We start from the raw sequence: 19,308 nt of genomic DNA on the forward strand, positions 1-19,308 counted from the left end.
AAAGTTCAGCGTGTAGAGAACTAAAATACAGGTAACATGTGGAAATGTCGCCTCCTGGCGGCTCAAATGTTTAAGTTGATGCGTTCAGGTTCACACCGGACAGATTTTTCAAATTTAAGGACTGTCTAAACATTGTGTTGCAGTTACGGTTCTTCTGTCCGTACCACACTTCCTATTCTCACGGGAATTAAATTTAAAACTTGATTTTCACTACATATTCAAGAAAATTGCGTTTTTATTCACTTTAGCTTGGGGAATTGAACTTATTTGATATGTTCACCTCAGGCAAAGGGTTTACATATGGCATTGCGCTCATATATTTCGATCGTGAATGACATTAGACTGAGGTTTTCTTCATTTACTCCTCTAACCAGTGATTGTAGAATACTTTTATACCGCCAGTGTTTTGTCCGTTGAACCAAAACTATATTTTTGGTTAGCTAAACACAACTCTTGAACGGACCGTAAGAGCGACTTCCGGTTAGCAACCAATCAGCGACGCCGTCTGTATGGTTTCCACAGTAACCGTTGCCTTTCCTTCTGCTAATGAACTAGCTGCTTAAAACTTCTGTAAGACGATTTACAATTGTTGTTATAATTTCTGAATAGTGATTTCCTAGCGCAACCAGCAAGATTTTAAATAATTATTTTACGGGTTTGCGAGCTAAGCTAACTTAGTCGACGTCAGATAGCGTAGTTACGTTAGCGTTAGCTGGCTAATCAAGTAAAGAAGAGCCACTGAGTGCATCAAATCCCACTTTTCCAAGATGAGCGAACAGTTGAAATTCATCGTCGAACAGCTGAACGGGGAGCCATTCAAGAAGAACTTCAATCTAATCACGTTTGACTCGCTTGAACCGATGCAGCTGTTGCAGATTTTAAACGACGTTCTGGCTGAAATCGACCCAAAGGTGAACGCATATTTTTATCAGATACTTTTACCAACACTAGACGCTAAAGTTAATTACACTGTTTTTAAGGTTGAACACCGAGTGATTATGTGTGGTGTTCATAGAAATAACGTGGGACGCCTCTTACTGATGTTTATCATTATAGCAAGCCATAGACATCCGTGAAGAAATGCCTGAACAGACTGTGAAGAGAATATGTGCTTTGCTGGGGATGCTGAAATACAAACCTCCTGGCAACATTTCTGATGTGTAAGTATCTGCAGACACTTTCAGCTAAATTTCCCCTTATCTAATTCTGATGTTTATAATGTTGACGAATTGTCTTTGTACGATCTTTCTTGTTTCACTCAAAGTGTTTTGTTAGTTTGTTTTTTTAATTCAACATCTATAACATAAAACAGTTTCAGGGTAACTCTGGGAGACGCGCACCCTCTTGACTTTGTAGATTAGGCTCCAAATTTTACTTATTGTTAAAGCTTGTATAGTGAGGGCTGGATCAGGTGAGCCTGAACCATCGTGGTGTACTGAGCAATCCTTTCATCTCTTTCCACTCTTCAATTGCTTGCTCACAGAGGACTGTGGGGCTGTTCTGCTTTTCTCTTTAATATCGTAGGGTTGTTAGCTTATGGTACAAAACACCATAAAATGATGGTTGCTGTGAACTAGCACTGTATAAATCAAATTAAATTAAATTGACAAAATTAAGTTTGACATGTGCATCATTCATAGAGCTCCCATTTTTTCACCTTTTCCTTAGTTTTCACTGTTTACAGTGAATTCACATAAATAAAGTACCTTAAATCTTGTAATCATCTCACTACCAGTGAAACGCAGCAGTGGATCTTCCGTGTTTTACCATTCACCTTCTGCAGTTTGAATCAGCTCTCCTCCTTCATCCCTCCCTGCAGAAGCAGCTTCAGACAGGGTCTGGTGACTGGCAGCAAACCTGTGATTCACCCAATCCTCCACTGGCTGCTGCAGAGAGTCCCTGAGCTGAAGAAGAGGGCTTACTTGGCTCGTTTTCTTGTTAAGCTCGAGGTGCCTGCAGATTTTCTGCAGGATGATATCATCAATGACACTTATCACCAGGTTTGTCACCATATTAAAGATACATACCACTCCTGCATTACTGGAACTGCTATTTTAATAAAAAGGTAAATTATGTGTGTTGACAGTATGAAGAGCTGGTGGAAGGATTTAAGACTTATCATAAGGAGTGTGAGCAGCTGAGGACTTCGGGCTTCTCCACAGCAGAAATAAGAAGGGTAACAAATACAGTGATGTGAAAAAGTGTTTGCTCCCTTCCTGATTTTTTTATTTATTTATTTTTTGTATGTTCGTCACACTTAAATGTTTCAGATCATCAAACAAATTTAAATATTCAGACAAAGATAACACACGTAAACGCAAAATGCAGTTTCTAAATGAAGGTGTTTATTATTAAGGGGAAAAAAATCCAAACCTGGATGGCCCTGTGTGAAAAAGTGATTCCCCCTAAGCCTTATAACTGGTTGGGCCACCCTTGGCAGCAACAACTGCAATCAAGTGTTTGCGATAACTGGCAATGAGTCTGCAGCTCTGTGGAGGAATTTTGGCCCACTCCTCTTTGCAGAATTGTTGTAACTCAGTGAAACTGGAGGGTTTTTGACCATGAACTTCCTTTTCAAGGCATCTCAATCGGGTTCAGGTCAGGTCTTTGACTAAGCCACTTCAAAATTGTTGTTTTTTTTCTTAAACCATTCAGAGGTGGACTTGTTGGTGTGATTTGGATTATTGTCCTGCTGCAAATCCAAGGGCACTTCAGCTTGAGGTTACGAACAAATGCCCGTCATTCTCCTTTGAGATGTTTTGGTAGACGGCAGAATTCATAGTTCCATTTAGTACTGCAAGTCTTCCAGGTTCTGAGGCAGCAAAACAGCCCAAACCATCACAATACCACCTCCAGGTTTTACTGTTGGTATGATGTACCTTTTTACTTTCGTAGTTCTTTTAGAAAATGTGACACGAGCCTTTATTCTTTTTGGTCAGCAATTGTTTTCTCCTTAAACTCTCCCATGCGTGCCATTTTTGCCCAGTCTCTTTCTTATTGTTGAATCATGAACTCTGACCTTAACTGAGACTGTGAAGGCTGTGGTTCTTAAAGTTCTTCTGGGTTCTTTTGTGACCACCTGCATGAGTCATCGATGTGTCCTTGGAGTCCTTTTGGTAGGCCGGTGACTCTTGGGAAGGTTTGTCACTGTTCCAGATTTCTTTCATTTGTATCTAATGGTTCTCACTGTGGTTCTCTGGAGTCCCAAAGCATTAGAAATTGTTTTGTAACCTTTTCCAGACTGATAGATGGCAGTGACTTTGTTTCTCAGGTGTTTCTTTAGATCGTGGCATGATGTGTTGTTTTTTAAGATATTTGTGCCTGCTTCAGCCGTCAGACTGGTTCTATTTAAATAATTTCTTCATTCTACAGGTCTGTCAGTAATCAGTCCTGACTGTGTTAAGTGAAACTGAACACAGATTTCCAAAAATGTGGTTTATCAGAGTTAATTCTTGATTTAACATGAGGGGCAATTACTTTTCCACACAGGACCAGGTAAGTCTGAAACACTTTTCTCCCTTAATCAATGAAATCATCGTTAAAAAACTGCATTTTCTATTTACTCTGGTTATCTTTGTCTAATGTTAAAATGTGTTTGACCTGAAACATGTAAGTGTGAAAAATATGCAAAACACTAGAAAATCAGGAAGGATGCAAACACTTTTTCACACTGTAGTCACACTTTACTCTTTACTACACTTTACTACTCTTTACTGCTTCTAACTACACTGCTTGTTAGAAGTTACTGATTATAGTCTTTCGTCAGTATGAAACTCACATATTGATTTTCATTTATATTTGTTGTGTAATAAATAATACAGAACTTTTTCATAAGCTTAACTGATATTCATGACATTAATTGATCTTTTCTGCAATAACAGGACATTAGTGCCATGGAGGAAGAGAAAGACCAGCTCATCAAACGTGTGGAGAGGCTGAAGAAGAGGGTAAGGCAGACTGCTCTGGGAGGCTGCGGTACTCCTGCAATGCTTGGAAGGCTTTAGAATTGACTGTGGAATGAAAACATGACCTCAAACATATATTATCAGCTCCTCTAATAAACCTGACAGGGATGTGACAGGCTGCAAGGCTGCTTAACAAGGCTAGAAGTAATGAGGTGCTGAATTTCTAGGTCTTACTTACAGGCCCTGTTAAAAGATGAAACCTGACTCTGTCAGAGATTCGCAGTTATTTTTGCTGACCCTCCGATGACTGCCGCAGCACTGAATGGTGTTTTCTTTCCACTAGGTGGAGTCGGTGTCTAACCATCAGCGGATGCTGGAGCAGGCCAGGCAGCTGCGGGTGGAGAAGGAGAGGGAGGAGGCGCTGACTCACCAGAAGCAAGAGCAAAAGAATCAGGTAAATACTTGGGATTACTTGTGTCATTTATCAGCGCTTTTGTTCATGACAGTATATTTTAGCAAGTCATGACAGTCAAGTTAAACAAGTTTGTGGTTATGCTCACTGCCTTTTCTCACTGTCTTTTGCTTCTCCTTTCTTGCTGGATGGAGTTAAAAAAAAAAAAAACTGTCTGGCAAAATCTGGGTTTGGATTTAATGTGGAGTTTTCTGCTCACAGAGTTTTTATTGTTTGTTTTACTTTTTTGTTTTCATTTCAGTTTAGTTTTGGCTGATACATCACAAGAAAAAAACTGAACTGAAATCTGTGTAGGAATTCTGTAAGAACAACAATGATCGTAGAAATATAATTTCTTGGGAAAAAGCTTTTGGAAACCTTATCTTGGGCCATTTTGGGCAACCTTTGTAAGCACCTTTTTATCACTTTTGGCTGTTGATTCTATAATAATTATCTGTCTGTGACTATTTCTGTTAGTGTTTAGTGAGCGTTGTCACACAGAATCAGCCCACCAAAGAGTCCAGGCTGGCTTTGAACACTGTAAAGGAGGGCATAAATTTTGTGTGTGTTTGTAAGTTTTACAGCTTTTCCTGCTGATGAAGCCCTCACCCATGACCATTCATACTACACCAATGTCATTAACTAATAGAGAAATAACGACAAAACAGAACAAGGATATTTTCTGTACATTAACAAATAATTATAATTTAAGGATATTCTGGGCAATGAGCTACCAGAACTTTTACTGTAATTTTATATAATTATTTCTTAAATTTAAGCCTTTTTTTAGTTGAGGTGACAGATTTCTGTCTTCTATACACTGACAAAACAGAGGAGTTTCACTGGTCCCTCCCACACAGTGAGCTGTATGCAACAAATGATATAAAATGAGTGTTATGTCTATAGTTTAATGCTTTAAAATAACTGCCCAAATAGGTGCTCAGAGGATTTGCAGTGTGACTGCCAGGTGGCAAAACTAGATTCTAGAAGGACTTACTTAACTGAGTAAGTTTTCTATTTTCAGTTTGGTTTTGTTTAGTTTTTATTGTTTAAATAATTTCAGATTTAATTTAGTGTTTGTATTGCAGTACATGTGGCATTTGTCAGAGTTTAGCATTTAACATAAGACGTTCACAACAGCACAAAAATACGATACAGCATTGCAAACAGTTGGCACACAGTCTCATCGCCATCAAACACATCCATGACTGCTGCCTCAGGCTGACTAACACATGTTAAAGTCTTGTTTTTATTTTCACGTTCATTGTTTCTAGATATTTTATAGACTGAAAACTGGCACATCAATGCAGAAAACAGGAAGATGATTTCGTATGAAAATAGTGCTCTGATTTCCTGACAGTGCCTGTATCTGTGACTGTTTTTGTGTGTTCAGCTGTTTCAGGCTGAGCAGAGGCGGCTGAGATCAGAGCAGCAGTTGAAGGATTTGCGGCAAGCTGCAGCAGATGCCAATCCAGAGAGTGAGTAGCCATGTCCCTGCTAGATGCATACAGCTGGATGGGTGGATGCAAGGTCACAACAGAGTGTGATGCGGGTGTCTCTCTGCTAACGGGCTTTCATCTGCTGAGACCCTCTGATTATGCTGATCTTTGAAGTGCTCTAATAGAGCTTATCTGATGTTGAAATTGTCGCCTTTTGTTCTCAACTGCTGTTGGCGTCTTTAGCCAAATGAGAGATTTACACATTTGCAGTTTCTAAAACGACTGCAGTGCAGACTGAGATAGACCTGCACAATTAAAGTCAATAATCAGAAGCGCTACAAATTTTTTAGGAACGCTAAATGGGGCTGCTGATGTTTAGTATACATTTAGTAAGCGCTTGTCTTTCTACAATAACATTTTGGCAGAATACTTTGTTTTACCATATAGTCTTGTTTTTAGGCACTGAATGCCTGAAAGAGGTTTGAAATAGCTTAAAGAAAAGATTGGTCTCTTTGTCCCCTTCATTCAGGCTTAATGAAGCGACTCGAAGAGGAGATCAAGATCAACTCCTACATGGTCTCTGAGAAGCTTCCCAAGGAGCTGGAGGGCATGAGGCGTACCGTGCAGTTCCTGCAGAAGGTGGCATCAGAGCCTGCGATGGGCCAGGCTGACCTCCAGGAGCTGGAGGACAAGGTCTGGAGGACCAGGGTGTGGTATTATGCTTGTGTTCCTTCAAGATTCTAAATGTCTTTTAATTTACTCTTTCACAGATTAAAGAAGCAGATTCTCAGATAAACCAGCTAATTGAGAAGAGGATGATGAGATATGACCCCATGGATGACAAACTCTCCCTGTACAGACAGCAGGTGCTGACTGTGTTCATTCTTTCAGTCGTATTCATTGTTCTGTCTAGTTTTGACTCTTTAATCAGCTACATTTTTTCCCACAGGTTAAAAGGAACCTTAATGTAATTCATGTTAAGAACACTTTTACTTCTGAGATCATAATATGAAGTTGTAGCCAAGCAATAACCAAACAAGTTTTGATACAGTTATGCCAAACATCATATTTAATTACTTTAAAATGAGGCTCGGGGGGAGCAATGTCTCATTTTGTTAATTGCCTCTTCCGCTCACATCTATGGTAAGAGACACAAGGAGAGGAATCCAGGATGTGCAATTTGTGCTATGATAAAGGGGGCATGTCTGCACAAGTACTTACTTACTGCACACACCATACAAATTGAAATTTTCGATGTTTATGGAACAGAGACCTTTCAGAATCCACAAAAGGGACTCATAGAACTATATTCATAACAGAGTTGGAGGAAAGATAGATTGCTGAGCAAATGGAGCTTACATAAGTGTGTGTAGAACATGCAAAGAGACCAAAGGACAGGTCTGAATGCAAAACGTCTTACTGTGACCCTGTGTTTATTTCAGAAAATTCAAATTCTTAAGGTTTTTCACTCTAAAGATGTATATTGTGCAATCATTCATCCCTTTGTCCATCTGTTCTTAGGATAAGAGGAAGAGACAGAAAGATATTTTTCATTTGAAAGGTCAACGACTGAACACTAGCGATCTTTATTCTGTTCTCAGTGTATGTCATAGGAAAAATGTTGTATTTTTTTCAGCTCTTTCATTTTCTCATATTTTCCATGGATTTATCGTGTTTGTTTATGTCTATAACCTGACCCTTGTAGGCCTCCATCATCGCTCGAAGGAAGGAGTCAAAGGCAGAGGAGCTTCAGGAAGCAAGGGAGGAGCTGGCTGCGGCAGAGAGGGAGCTGAGGCAGAGGACAAACCAGACACAAGGCTCAGATGGGGAAGAGGTCATTCGTGGTGATGAGGTACACTGCCGGTTCACACACTCACAAATCACTGCAATATTTGCTGAGGATTCTTTTGTGTGTGTGTACGTGTGTTTTTTGTTTTGTTTTTTTGGCTCCACAAAAAAGGAGTTTTTAGAAACAGGACACTGTCTGTGTGCTCGAGGTAACCGCTATCATCTCCAGCTTTATCAAAGAAAGTGCTAGAAGATTTGCAATCCACAGAAAACACAAGAGGCTATTTTTGTTCTTATCCAAACACAGACAGGCTCACTGTCTAATGTTACTTATCCCTTTTCCCTACTCTCCCCCACATTCCCATGCACAGTCATAAATAGAACACAAAAGAGAGAATGTCCAGAACAAGGATTGTACTGGACAAACTTCCTGAAAGTTGGCCTTTTTCTTAATCTTTAGTGTAATCAGTCTCCTAATTCAAGTCAGCTGGACAAAAAAAACCTTGAGCAGTCTTTGGGTATAGAGACTTTGCTCTCTATTTATATCCCATGACAAGATGTACTCCTTGTCCTTTCAGACACATGGTATGGTTTACTCTGAGCTGTCATGCTGATCAGTAGAAGTGAACTTAACATAGAATAAACTTAAACAAAATCTGGCGCTTGAATCAAAAAAGACTTGAGTAATCACTTCTCAGCTGGCCAGTAGACCAAATTTAAAGTTACAGAGGTGACAGGGACTGCTCTGAAAGAGCAGAGAGATGCTAATGAATGAGAGCTGCACTGGGACCAACAGAGCTTAATTTTCTAGAATTAGTTTCCATGGTTTCCTAAAGCTGACACCAGCACAGCATAGCAATATTGCTGGGCCCAAAGTTGGATCCCTAAAAACAAAAACAAAAAAAGATTTTGTACACTGTGATTTTCATCCCCAAATTGTTAGCACAACCAGTAAAAGCATGTAGTGATGAACCCTGAAACCTGTTGAAATCCAGGCTGTTCCCCCTAAGGCAGCCAGGCCAAAACACCTCTGCACTGACATTGTGTTAGTGGAAAAGAGGCGATACTGTAGCATATGATGAAAACACAACAGACCTCGCAGAGTTTCTGTTTAATGTAAAATGGAAACGCGGCACTTTTGCAAATTCTTTTCCTGGGAGCATACTGTTAGAGAGATGCAGATTCTCAGCTGAGGGAACACATTTTTATATGGCAGCCTTTTGAACCACAGAACAAGCTGCATGCACTGCGTTGGCAAGGGAATGCATGAAGTTGCTGATGTGGAAAATGTGATGAATATGTTTAGCTCTGATTTCTTACACAGCTTTTTTAATCACCTTAAGCATAACTGCATTAATAGTAAAATACGTTATTATATTGCATCATTATTTTAAACAAATGTGACAAATGGACGTGTTTGGTTACACAAAAAATAGACACAAACTCTCCACCACTGGAAGAAATATAGTTAGAAACAGTGAAGTATGAGGCACGCTATTATATTTTACATTAGTCATGACAGTGTATTACAATCAATTTGAGACTCTTTAACTGAAATTAGAGAGCTGTTTGTAGAAACAAAGAGGCCCTTGAGACGACACATGAATGAAGTGAATGGAAAATGTTTTGTCAAACGCGGCTTATCAGACTCCTCCTGTAGTTTCGGGCTATCAGCCGCAGTGGAGATGATCACTTTATCAGAGGTATTTTCCATTCTGACCATTACGTGTCATCACATGCCGCCCACCAACTGCAGGGTCTCTCTGAGGGGGGATGACTGCATCTGTTCGTCATTGGTTGGAAAGTAACAAGAAACCATTTTATCCAGCATCCTCGTCACTCTGGTTAAATTTAGTCTTACTTCAGTCGCAAATCTGGCTAACGCTTTTTTTTAAAAAAAACTACAAATAATGTGGATTTATTTTGATTTCCTGCTGTTTGTCCCACGTGCAGTTATTTGGAGCATACACTGCACAGTTGAGGGTTTTGTTAACTGGTCTGCATGTGTGTGGGTGTACTGTCGAATGAGCCGCCGTCCATTTTAACAGCAGTTGTTTTGGGGATACAGTGTCAGGAACACTATGCAGTATAATTCTGCTGTGTTAATTCCTCTTGCAGTCACGTCTGCCCTTGACGTCCGAAAATACACAAAGAATAAATGTGCACACAAACACACGCATTGATCCACATGAAGCACATTCTGTGATTTCTGGGGCTGTTCTTCTGTGTCCGTGTTCATTTATAGCTGCTCTTCATTGTGGAGGAGTTTCAGTGTGTCCCAGCAGACATTTGGGGTGGGGAGTAAGTGAGCATCCACTTAAAGCAGTTATTCTGTCAGATGAAGCTGTTTGCTGCACATAGCTGGCTGTGACTCTCAAAGGATCGGGTGACTCTTTCAGATCATAGCATGGCCTCCAGGCCTCCTCCTGCAGCCGCTGCTGTTCTCTAATCCCTTCCCTCCCCTGGCTCAAGCCATTGTCTTCTCCTGTAGCCTTTCATAGTATCACAGCTGTGCCGGACACCATGCCTCCAAATATAAACTGTGTTTAGGCCTCTTTCATTGCACTTTCCATATGAACTTTACACTTTCTTTGTTACAGCAGGTTTTAATGTGCTTCACAGAACCATCAGTAATATCAAAATGTATGTGTCTTGTTATTTTGAATGACCTGTAATCAATATTTACATTAGATAAATGGGGAGGGTCGCATGAGGAAGTGCAGGTGACGTAAAATCTTTGCCAAATCAAACAGGCAGGTCATCAAGAGCGAGACTTCCATACCGGATCGGTCGGGGCCCCAGGTCAACAACAACCACCTCCAGTACTGTTGGCCAGCAGTGTGCCAGTGGAAACTGTGCTACTGTTGGCCGATGACAAAGGCAGAGGAGAGGGGAAGCGTGTTCGGAGGTAGTGAGAGAAGGAAAGGCACGAGTGTGGGGGTGTGAATAGGGACCTTAAATGTAGGGATTATGATTGGTAGAGGGAGAGACCTGGCTGACATGATGGGAAAAAAGGAAGGTGGATGTATTGTGCAGGAGACTACTTACAGGGAAACAAGGTCAGAAGCATTAGAGATGTACTCAAGCTGTTCCACCATAATGTAGATATGAAGAGAAATGAGCAAGGGTGAGCTTGCACGAAGAGTAAGTGAATAGTGTTGTGGAGGTGAAGAGAGTCTCAGATAGGATGATGAGCTTGAAGCTTGAAATTGAAGGGGTGATGATGAATGTTGTTAGTGTGTGTGCCCAACAAATTGAATATTAGGTAGAAGAGGGAAAGGAAGTGGCAGAGAGGGGAGGGAGTGGTGTTTGGAGGAGACTTCAGTGGACTTGTAGATAAAGGACAGAGGTGAGGGGGAGCTGTTGGGTTGGGATGGTATTAAGGATAGAAATGCAGAAAGACAAATGGTAAAACTGTGGTGATCACATACTTTAAGAGGTGATGTAAATGAGTGGAGGAGGTGCATGCAGATGGACTATATTCTATGCAGAAGGTACAGTATGAAAGAGTTAGGAGACTGCAAGGTGGGGTCCAGGGAGAATCTGAGTCTGTAGGATCACATCAAGAAGAAGAAGCAAGTGAAGCCAGAGGCAAATATTAAATGGTGGAAGCCGAAGAAGGAAGAATGTTGAGCCAAAGTTCAGGCAGGATTTGAGACAGGCTCTAGAAAGTAGTGAAGAGTTACCAGATGAATTGGTGAGGAAAACTACCAAGAAGATATTTGGTGTGGAAAGATAACAAGGAAATTTGTCTTCTTTCCTGGATGTATGATCTAGAGAGAAGAGGAATGAAAGTCGGTATTAGTAAGACAGAATTGATACATGGCAGGTGGAAAGGTGAAGTAGCAAGTAGAGGTAGTAAAGTTAGTTGAGTTCACATATCTGGGATCTGGGATCAGCAGCTCACAAGAGAGGTGAAGGAGAGTGCAGGCAGGGTGGCTGGGGACGAGTATCAGAGGTGACATTTGACATTAGGATAGCAGTGAGAGTGAAAGGGAGGTTTACAAGACGGCAGTGACACCTGCTATGATTTAATGTTAGCAGATGGTGGCACTGGAAAAAAAGACAGGAGGCAGAGCTGTAAGTGCCAGAGTTGATGCTAAAATCTTTGATGGAAGCGAGGGAAGTACTAGAAATGAACACATCAGAGGTACAGTCAGGTTGAGTTGTTTGGAGACAGTCAGAGAGGTAAGGCAGGGATGGTTTGGGCATGTGTAGAGGAGGGATGGTGGACATATTGGACAAAGGATATTGAATATAGAGCTGCTGGGTATTTTCATGCAACCTTTGAGTAACACTAAATGATCTTGTTCACAGCTACAGCTAATTCAGATTCACTAATTAAGCAAACAAGCATGTCTTTGGACTGTGGGAGTAGGCCGGAGTACCTGGAGAGAACCCATGCAGTCACTGGGAGAACACACAAATAACACATACAGTAGAAAGGCACTGACTGGCCTCTTTCCTTTACATTCTGTCAGCTGGTTTTAATCCCAGTATTATTTACTGCACCACCAGGAAACCCAAAAAGCAATAATATGCTTCTGCCCAAATGTGTTTATCCAGGACTTCCAGGCATGTCCATAATGTGTTCTTTCGCATTTGTGACTAATGCCGAATTCTGTTTCATTGTTCTTCTAAGATGAAACGATTAGTGGCGAAACTCCGCAGCAAGGGAACAGTATACAAGAAGAAACGCCAGGAAATCGCTGAGCTGAAAGCAGATTATGGAGTCGTGCAGCGCACAGAGGAGATTCTCAAGCAGAGACATGATGCTGTCCAGCAGAAACTGGTAATTCCTGATTTTGAATTTCACGTGAGAGAAGCAGAATCATTCATTTCTTTACAATAAAGCAGAGGAAGGACTGGGATCCACATCTTTACTTTACTTTCTGAAGACTATTGTGATGCTACAGCACAAACCATAAGGAAAGTCAATAGTAAATCCCACATAGGCTTACCGTGATATACTTAAATAAACAGAGCACAAGGGAAGTCTCATTAAAGAAACCCTTCAGTAATAATTTAATATTAAGCATTTGGACCTGGACCAGAGAAATCTTCCTAACTGCTCCTGCTGTCCTCTCTGAACCGTCATATTCATACAATAACTGCCCCACCTCCTCCCCCTTCGTCATACTGCCAGTCCAAATGTGTTGTTTTCACTTGATCCCCCCATTCACATACTCTCTGCTAGCAGTGAAGTGGTAGAAGCTTCCTAGAAAGGGCTTCACACCTTTGTGTGGTCCCAGCACCTGACTTGTTGATGGGCTCTCTGACGCAGGCTGAGCTACTATTTCTGACGGTTCCATCTGCTGCTCTTCCTCTGTCTGCATCCCACACAAGGATTTGATAAAGCAATGGACGTTTTCCTTCTGATCACATTTCTGGTTGGAAAAATGTCTTGCATATGAGCCCCCCCCCCCTTTTTTAAGCATCATACCTCCTAATGCATTATAGAGATCAAATAACAGACACCCTGTTAATGTTAATTTTACGTGGAGCAATATTCAGCCCCAGTTCCATGAAATGTATAAATTGTAAATGAACACAGAATGCAGTGACTTGCAAATCTCATAAACCCACATTTTATTCAAAATGGAGTATTAAAACCTATTAAATGTTGATATGGATTTATGAGATTTTCAAATTGCTGCGTTTTGTATTCATTTGTTTTATGCAGAATCCCAACAATTGGGGGAATTTGGGTGGTATGTCTGAAATCAAAGACAATATTCCTAATCATCAAAAAACAATATCTGACTATTTGTGCTGTGTTTTAAAGCAAACCGTGGAGGCTGAGAAGGGTATCTCTGGCTACAGTGATACTCAGGAAGAGCTGGAGAGGGTTTCTGCCATCAAGAGTGAGCTAGATGAGAAGAAGGGCCGCACTCTGGATGACATGTCTGAAATGGTGACTATACTTTTTGTTTTTTTTAACTCTGAAGTGCTATTTGACTTACTGTAGGCTTAGTAGTTACTATAGATACATACTGATTACTGATTATTTAGTCTGTTCTCAGTGAGTTCATACAAAGCCAGGAGTAGAAACAACTGAGTGTTTAATGCAGTCTGCACGCTGAGCTTTTGATTGACATGGGTTACTTGTACACATACAGACCTCATTATTTGAACTTTTAGCCATGGTGGATGCTCATATGAGCATCCACCATTGGAACATTGTATTTATGACAGAAAATAAGGAAAAGCAGAGCAGGTCCAATTTAATGTTCTTCACATCTTCATTCAGACGTAGCCAACACAGTTACAGACAGAACCCCGACAAGCATGCAGTATCCACCATAGGCGTAAAAGGCTTATTGCACATGTGCCAACAAATACTGTTAGCATTGATGATAAAGTGAACTTAAATGACATGATTGTCTCCAGTGTTGTCAGTTAAAGCATAACTTTAACTTTAACTGTGTGTGTGTGTGTGTGTGTGTGTGTGTGTGTGTGTGTGTGTGTGTGTGTGTGTGTGTGTGTGTGTGTGTGTGTGTGGGAGAGTATGATATGCCATTGAAAAGAAAAGCACCAGTTTTACAGTTTAATTGAATGAAGCCCATTTAGCTGATTCAGTTTTAGGGCCCTCGTATTGTGGATACAGGCTCACTGTAATTTGTAATAGACTTTTTTTTTTTCTTCTTTTACCGCCCACATTTTGTTTTCCCACAGCAGGGAAAAGGTGGAATTTATGATCCTGTCCTGAGCTGGACAGTGAACCAGCATGCACACACACACACAGTCCATGATTTGAACTATTTATTTAGCCACCATTTATTTATCTGCACTTTCCCTGGAGTTTGGCCTTTAGGGAGTTTATGAAAGTCTAAAATAACTACAGCCAACTGAAATTTCAGCACAAGTTAGCAAATAATAACCTCTGTGTTGATGCTCGGGATATTTAATTAAAGCTGAAAGTGGGATTTTATTGTTATCAGTAATGGGCAGTTACAACAAGAATACTAGTTCATAACTTCCATCATCATCCTTTTGTGTGGAAGCCCAGGACATCAGTTGTGATGTTTTTTTAAGAATTCGGTAGCGTGTGTACTTCTGCAGACTGTAAGATTGCTCATTAATGATGATATCAAATATACCTGGATCCATGCTGAAAGGACGCTGTTACACTGAAATTTAAAAATGGCATTTCAAACCCATAAAACTGAAATCTGGAATGTTTCAATCAATACTTACCTACTTACACACACGCTACAGGCACTTTCTCCAAATGTTGATCTGATTTGCTGGATCTGGTTGACAATGCTGTCTAACTTCATCACAGTCGTATTACCTGCTGTTTACTCTCAAGACTCTGAATGCATACAAGGGTACGTGTGTGTGATTATTGTAGGACTCCTTTTTTGTGTTGTTTTGTTTTTATTCTTAATGCAGTGTGTGCCGTTATCTTGTGTTTTTTGCAGGTGAAGAAGTTAAACTCAATGATAGTGGAGAAGAAGTCTGCGCTAGCACCAATTATTAAAGAACTGAGGTCGCTGAGACAGCAGAGTCAGGTGAGCATCATCTGAATTATTAAACGAGAACTTCAAAGAAACCTCACGGCACATCAAACGTTGTTTGTAAAGACAGTTGGCCTCCTGACCACACTGAAACAAGGACCTTCAGCTCACATGACAAAACAGCATCCCTCTTTAACACCCAGCCTGTCAGGAAAAGGATCCTGGCAAGAATTTTGTACGGATTTTTCACTACGGAGTATAACTTTCAGAAAGAGTGGGTAATTCATGCTCCAAAATATCTTCGGTGGGTCCTAATTCTGTCTCTGCAAACAAGTAGAAGTTCATTTGTATATTATGCTACCATGGACAAGATCCATTAGGAGTAATTTACATAGTCCATAAATAAATGTATGATGGGAAAGCATCCTGCATCCCTGAGCTAGAGCAGAGGATTTAATTTTCCTACATGTGTGCCCAGAATTGCTCTTACATCTCAATGGGTCACGTCTGTTAATGAAGAGCTGCAACAGGAAGACATAAATAGACTCTGTAAGAAGTTAAAGTGCTAAAACTACAGCTGGGATCTTTTGTTGACATTAAACGGTGCTGTGAGCGGGACACGAGTGTTGATAATAGTGCATCTGTCTCAGTTCTGACTGTCTAGTAATGGGTTTGCTTTTCTGTTCCGGTGTGTCCTGCTTGGGTTCTTCATAGGAGTTAGGCCAAGAGTATGAAGAAAAGAAGGCACAGTACGAAAGCTGCGCTGTTGGTTTGGAGAGCAACAGATCAAAACTGGAGCAGGTATAATTATTATAGTGCAAAAATTTCATGTGCACAGCAGTTTTCATGCTTTTTTTTCTCCAGTGTGTTATTACATGTTTGATCTTTAGCATGGTTATATAAGAACCTCCATCTTCTCTTTTTAAATCACAGGAGGTGAAAGCATTGAGAGATGAGATGGCACAGAAGGAAAACCGATACCATTATATCAACACCATGTCAGAGGCAAGTATTTTGAAAAGATACAGTAGTTACTTAAAGCAGGACCAAAGACTGTGCACTCTTATCGCTGTTTTCAAGCCAAATTAGAAACAGGAGTGCATACAATGCTGCAGCATTTTGTAAGCCACCTGCCCCCACAAGCACCCACTGGGACAAACTGTAAACTCGGATCTCTGCCTCTCTGTCCTCGGCAGATCCTTGAGATGCAAATACAGAGGGCAGCTGAGGAGATGAAGGCCTACGTGTCCCCTGATCCGCAAGAGAAGAAGAAAGCCATCAGGTGAGCCTGCTGAGCCAGGCCAGCCAGCTGCTTGCGAGATGAATGGCCTTTTTTACTTCAGCAGGCTCTCATTACATTAAAGCTAGTTAATCTACTGCCACTGTTTCCTTGCTGTTGTGATGACACACCTTTATTTTTAATACGTGGGGTGAAATCACCTTGAGAAATGGCTGTCCCACGCATGTTGCTAATCTTTCTCTTGTTCACTGTAGGGAAGTGTACATGAAGAATATTTCCGAACAGGAGTTACTTGGCAAGGTGAGAAAAGTGTGCTGAGCGAGTGCTGACCCAGCAGATGCTAGGACGGGTCAATACTTGAACATATTCCTTTATTCTGTCAAGAACATGATCTGAGGACACACAGGTTAGCCAAGGAGGTTTCACAGAGTTTGGTTTGGAAGTAAAGTAATGGATACACCTGAACATTCACATCAAGACACAAAACAAAAAGTAAATTCTATGTATTACCCTATAAAAGTGCGAGCTTATTCCTTATAGAATTCTCTAGAAATGCCATAAATATACATCTAGTTTGCTGAGTTGAGGTTATATTAAGATATATAGTATCTAATCTGAATTCTATTTTCAAATAAATGCCAGTTGTTTTTATCTCAGGTCTTCAGAGGACAGTAGAATATCATAACGAGACAGATTTAACATACCTTTGTTTGCACCAGGTTGGCACAAATGTGATCATGTTGGGGTTCATTTAATTTTGAGCAAACGGAGCCTGCGCTGGGTACTTTTCACCAATATCTCTTTTCACGTGTGGTCTGCAGAAGTTGCGAGAGGAACAGAAGATGGTGAGGGAGAGCCACAGCGCCAACATGGAGCAGGTGAAGATGTGGCGTGACCTAGAGCAGCTGATGGAGTGCAAGAGGCAGTGCTTTATAAGGGCAAAGAACCGGGAGTCTATCGGTCAGATCATCCAGGAGGGAGGGGAGGACAGGCTGGTGCTGTGAGGAGTCATCTAGGAATGATGGGCTGTGATCCCACTGAGTTCTCATAACAGAGTTTCTGTCATCGTTCTGTCACGGGCTTAATTTTCCTCATCTCTCTGTTCTCTTTATACTCAGCTGTTGTTTCACTTGGAACTTTAGAACCAAACCACTAACCTAAAGAGGTGGCATGGTTCAAGATGCTTTTGAATCGCCAACTTAAAGAACACGTGCAGCGGCACAGGGGTTTTCACTTTCTCTGGCCCACAGGAGACTCCTTTCAATCAGAGTGTCCAAAGATAACAGCATACAAAGTGGTGCTCTTGGGATGTGGCCACAGTCAACTATTATTGGCACTGCCAATGGCACTGCCAACCATGACCTTGAGCATGGGTTGAGATTCCAGTTTTGGAATTCACTGGGAGCCCCCACTGCATTGAAACAGTCAAAATATTCTGCTTGTGGAATACTGTAATGGATCCGTATTTCAAGATAGTTGTTAATATTTTCTGTGTATTTCTATTAAATATATTTAATAATGATTTTGACTCATGTTTTCATTGTGACAGAGAGAAAAGTATGAATGTAAATTAGGAAAGTTATGTAGACTGTTGGAGTTTAAAAGAGCAGTTGGTCTGTCCAGCTTCATTGCCTTCATTTGTTCTGTTTTGTTTTTTCACCATGAATCAATTTTGCATCATATCTGAAGGCAAAAACTTGTATTATTTGGATGCTTAAGATTAATATCTTTTTTAGCCGGTAACACGACACACTGCCCGCTCACTTTTGAGTGTGACACTCATTCCCAGCAAATGTCTTCATGGATGTTTCAGGGTCTCAACCTCCCCCTCTCCCACAGAAACTTAATCTGCTGTTGACAGCCAATGTTAGTGGCCCTTGTGCCAAACGGATCAAGTGTGCTTTGTAAAAGGCTGCTTGATGTCCAGCTGGCTGGTGCCATGTTATTGTTGTTACAACACCTTGTGCTTCTTGGGACCTTATTAAGACATGTTAACAGATGATGCACGCCAGTCCTGTAAAACATCTGACAGTACTACCCTCTGAAGACCGCAGAGGAGGGCGGGGGATCCTTTTACACCTTTACAGAAAATTGGACCTTTGTTTTGCAAATACCTTTGACTTTAAAGGTTATTATTTTGTGGTATTGGTATGTCTCTGCTACCAGCTGGTGTAAATAAATGTTCCAATTTTCTAAAACAATCTCAATTCCATCCTTTTTTTTTCTCTAATTGAAGCGGTGATACATTAAACGAGCAATGAGCTTTTTGTATTTGGATGCCTTCATTCTGTCTGCATGAAGCTGCCTATAAAGCTGTATAAGCACATTTGGACAGAGCATTGCAAGATTATTGTAGTTAATAAAAACTAAAAAGGTGTGGGGAATGATTTTTTTAGGTAATTAAATATCATATTTGTGAAACTGTGGTAATATTTACTTAAGACGTAACTGAAAAATATCCAAAAGGCGTCTTTACTTTCAGTCTTTAGATCTTGCTCGTCCCCTCGTATTACCTGTTTATATATTTTTATTAATACAGGACCATCAGGGCTGCCCCGTGTTCAGCGTTGAATGAGAAGAACATTGAGAGGACATGTATATAATCGCCGATGCTTAAAAAAAGTTTTAAAAAGCAAAGCAAAACCACCACCTTTGCTGCTGCAGAAATCTCCTTGAAATGTAATGTTTCTCTCAAAATATTATAATAAATGTCTGTTGTGTTTTTATTGTAATGTCTATTCTCGACTTGTTTTTGAACAAGTTGTTAAACCTATCCCTAGAAAAATAAAAGAAGTCCTATATATATATATATATATATATATATATATATATATTCCTCTGTTTCAACTTGGATATTCATGAAACGGCGGAAGGGTATCTTAAGGAATAATTGTCAGCCGTATAATGCCAACTGATATCTCCAGCACGTCACGTGTCACACCATTATAACAGTGTCACCTGCCAGGTACACCGAGGAAGACATGGCGGGCAATATGAAACACTTAAAATGAATGCATATTGACCC

The 19,308-nt window shown here is 40.6% G+C and overlaps 1 protein-coding gene across 1 annotated transcript; it reads left to right on the forward strand.

Annotated features, from left to right (window-relative positions):
* The first annotated feature begins 471 nt into the window (after positions 1-471).
* Positions 472-17,805, forward strand: ift81 (intraflagellar transport 81 homolog). Its single transcript, XM_031742835.2, has 18 exons — positions 472-911; positions 1,057-1,160; positions 1,820-2,000; positions 2,087-2,176; positions 3,882-3,947; positions 4,249-4,359; positions 5,750-5,834; positions 6,325-6,488; positions 6,566-6,661; positions 7,501-7,647; positions 12,226-12,375; positions 13,369-13,497; positions 15,008-15,097; positions 15,758-15,844; positions 15,977-16,048; positions 16,240-16,325; positions 16,538-16,583; positions 17,105-17,805. The coding sequence occupies exons 1-18, from the start codon at positions 768-770 to the stop codon at positions 17,285-17,287; spliced, it is 2,031 nt and encodes a 676-aa protein (XP_031598695.1). The 5' UTR covers positions 472-767; the 3' UTR covers positions 17,288-17,805.
* Positions 17,806-19,308: the final 1,503 nt, after the last annotated feature.

The sequence above is a fragment of the Oreochromis aureus genome, linkage group 12 (genome assembly GCF_013358895.1).
Source record: "Oreochromis aureus strain Israel breed Guangdong linkage group 12, ZZ_aureus, whole genome shotgun sequence".
Classification (NCBI taxonomy): domain Eukaryota; kingdom Metazoa; phylum Chordata; class Actinopteri; order Cichliformes; family Cichlidae; genus Oreochromis; species Oreochromis aureus.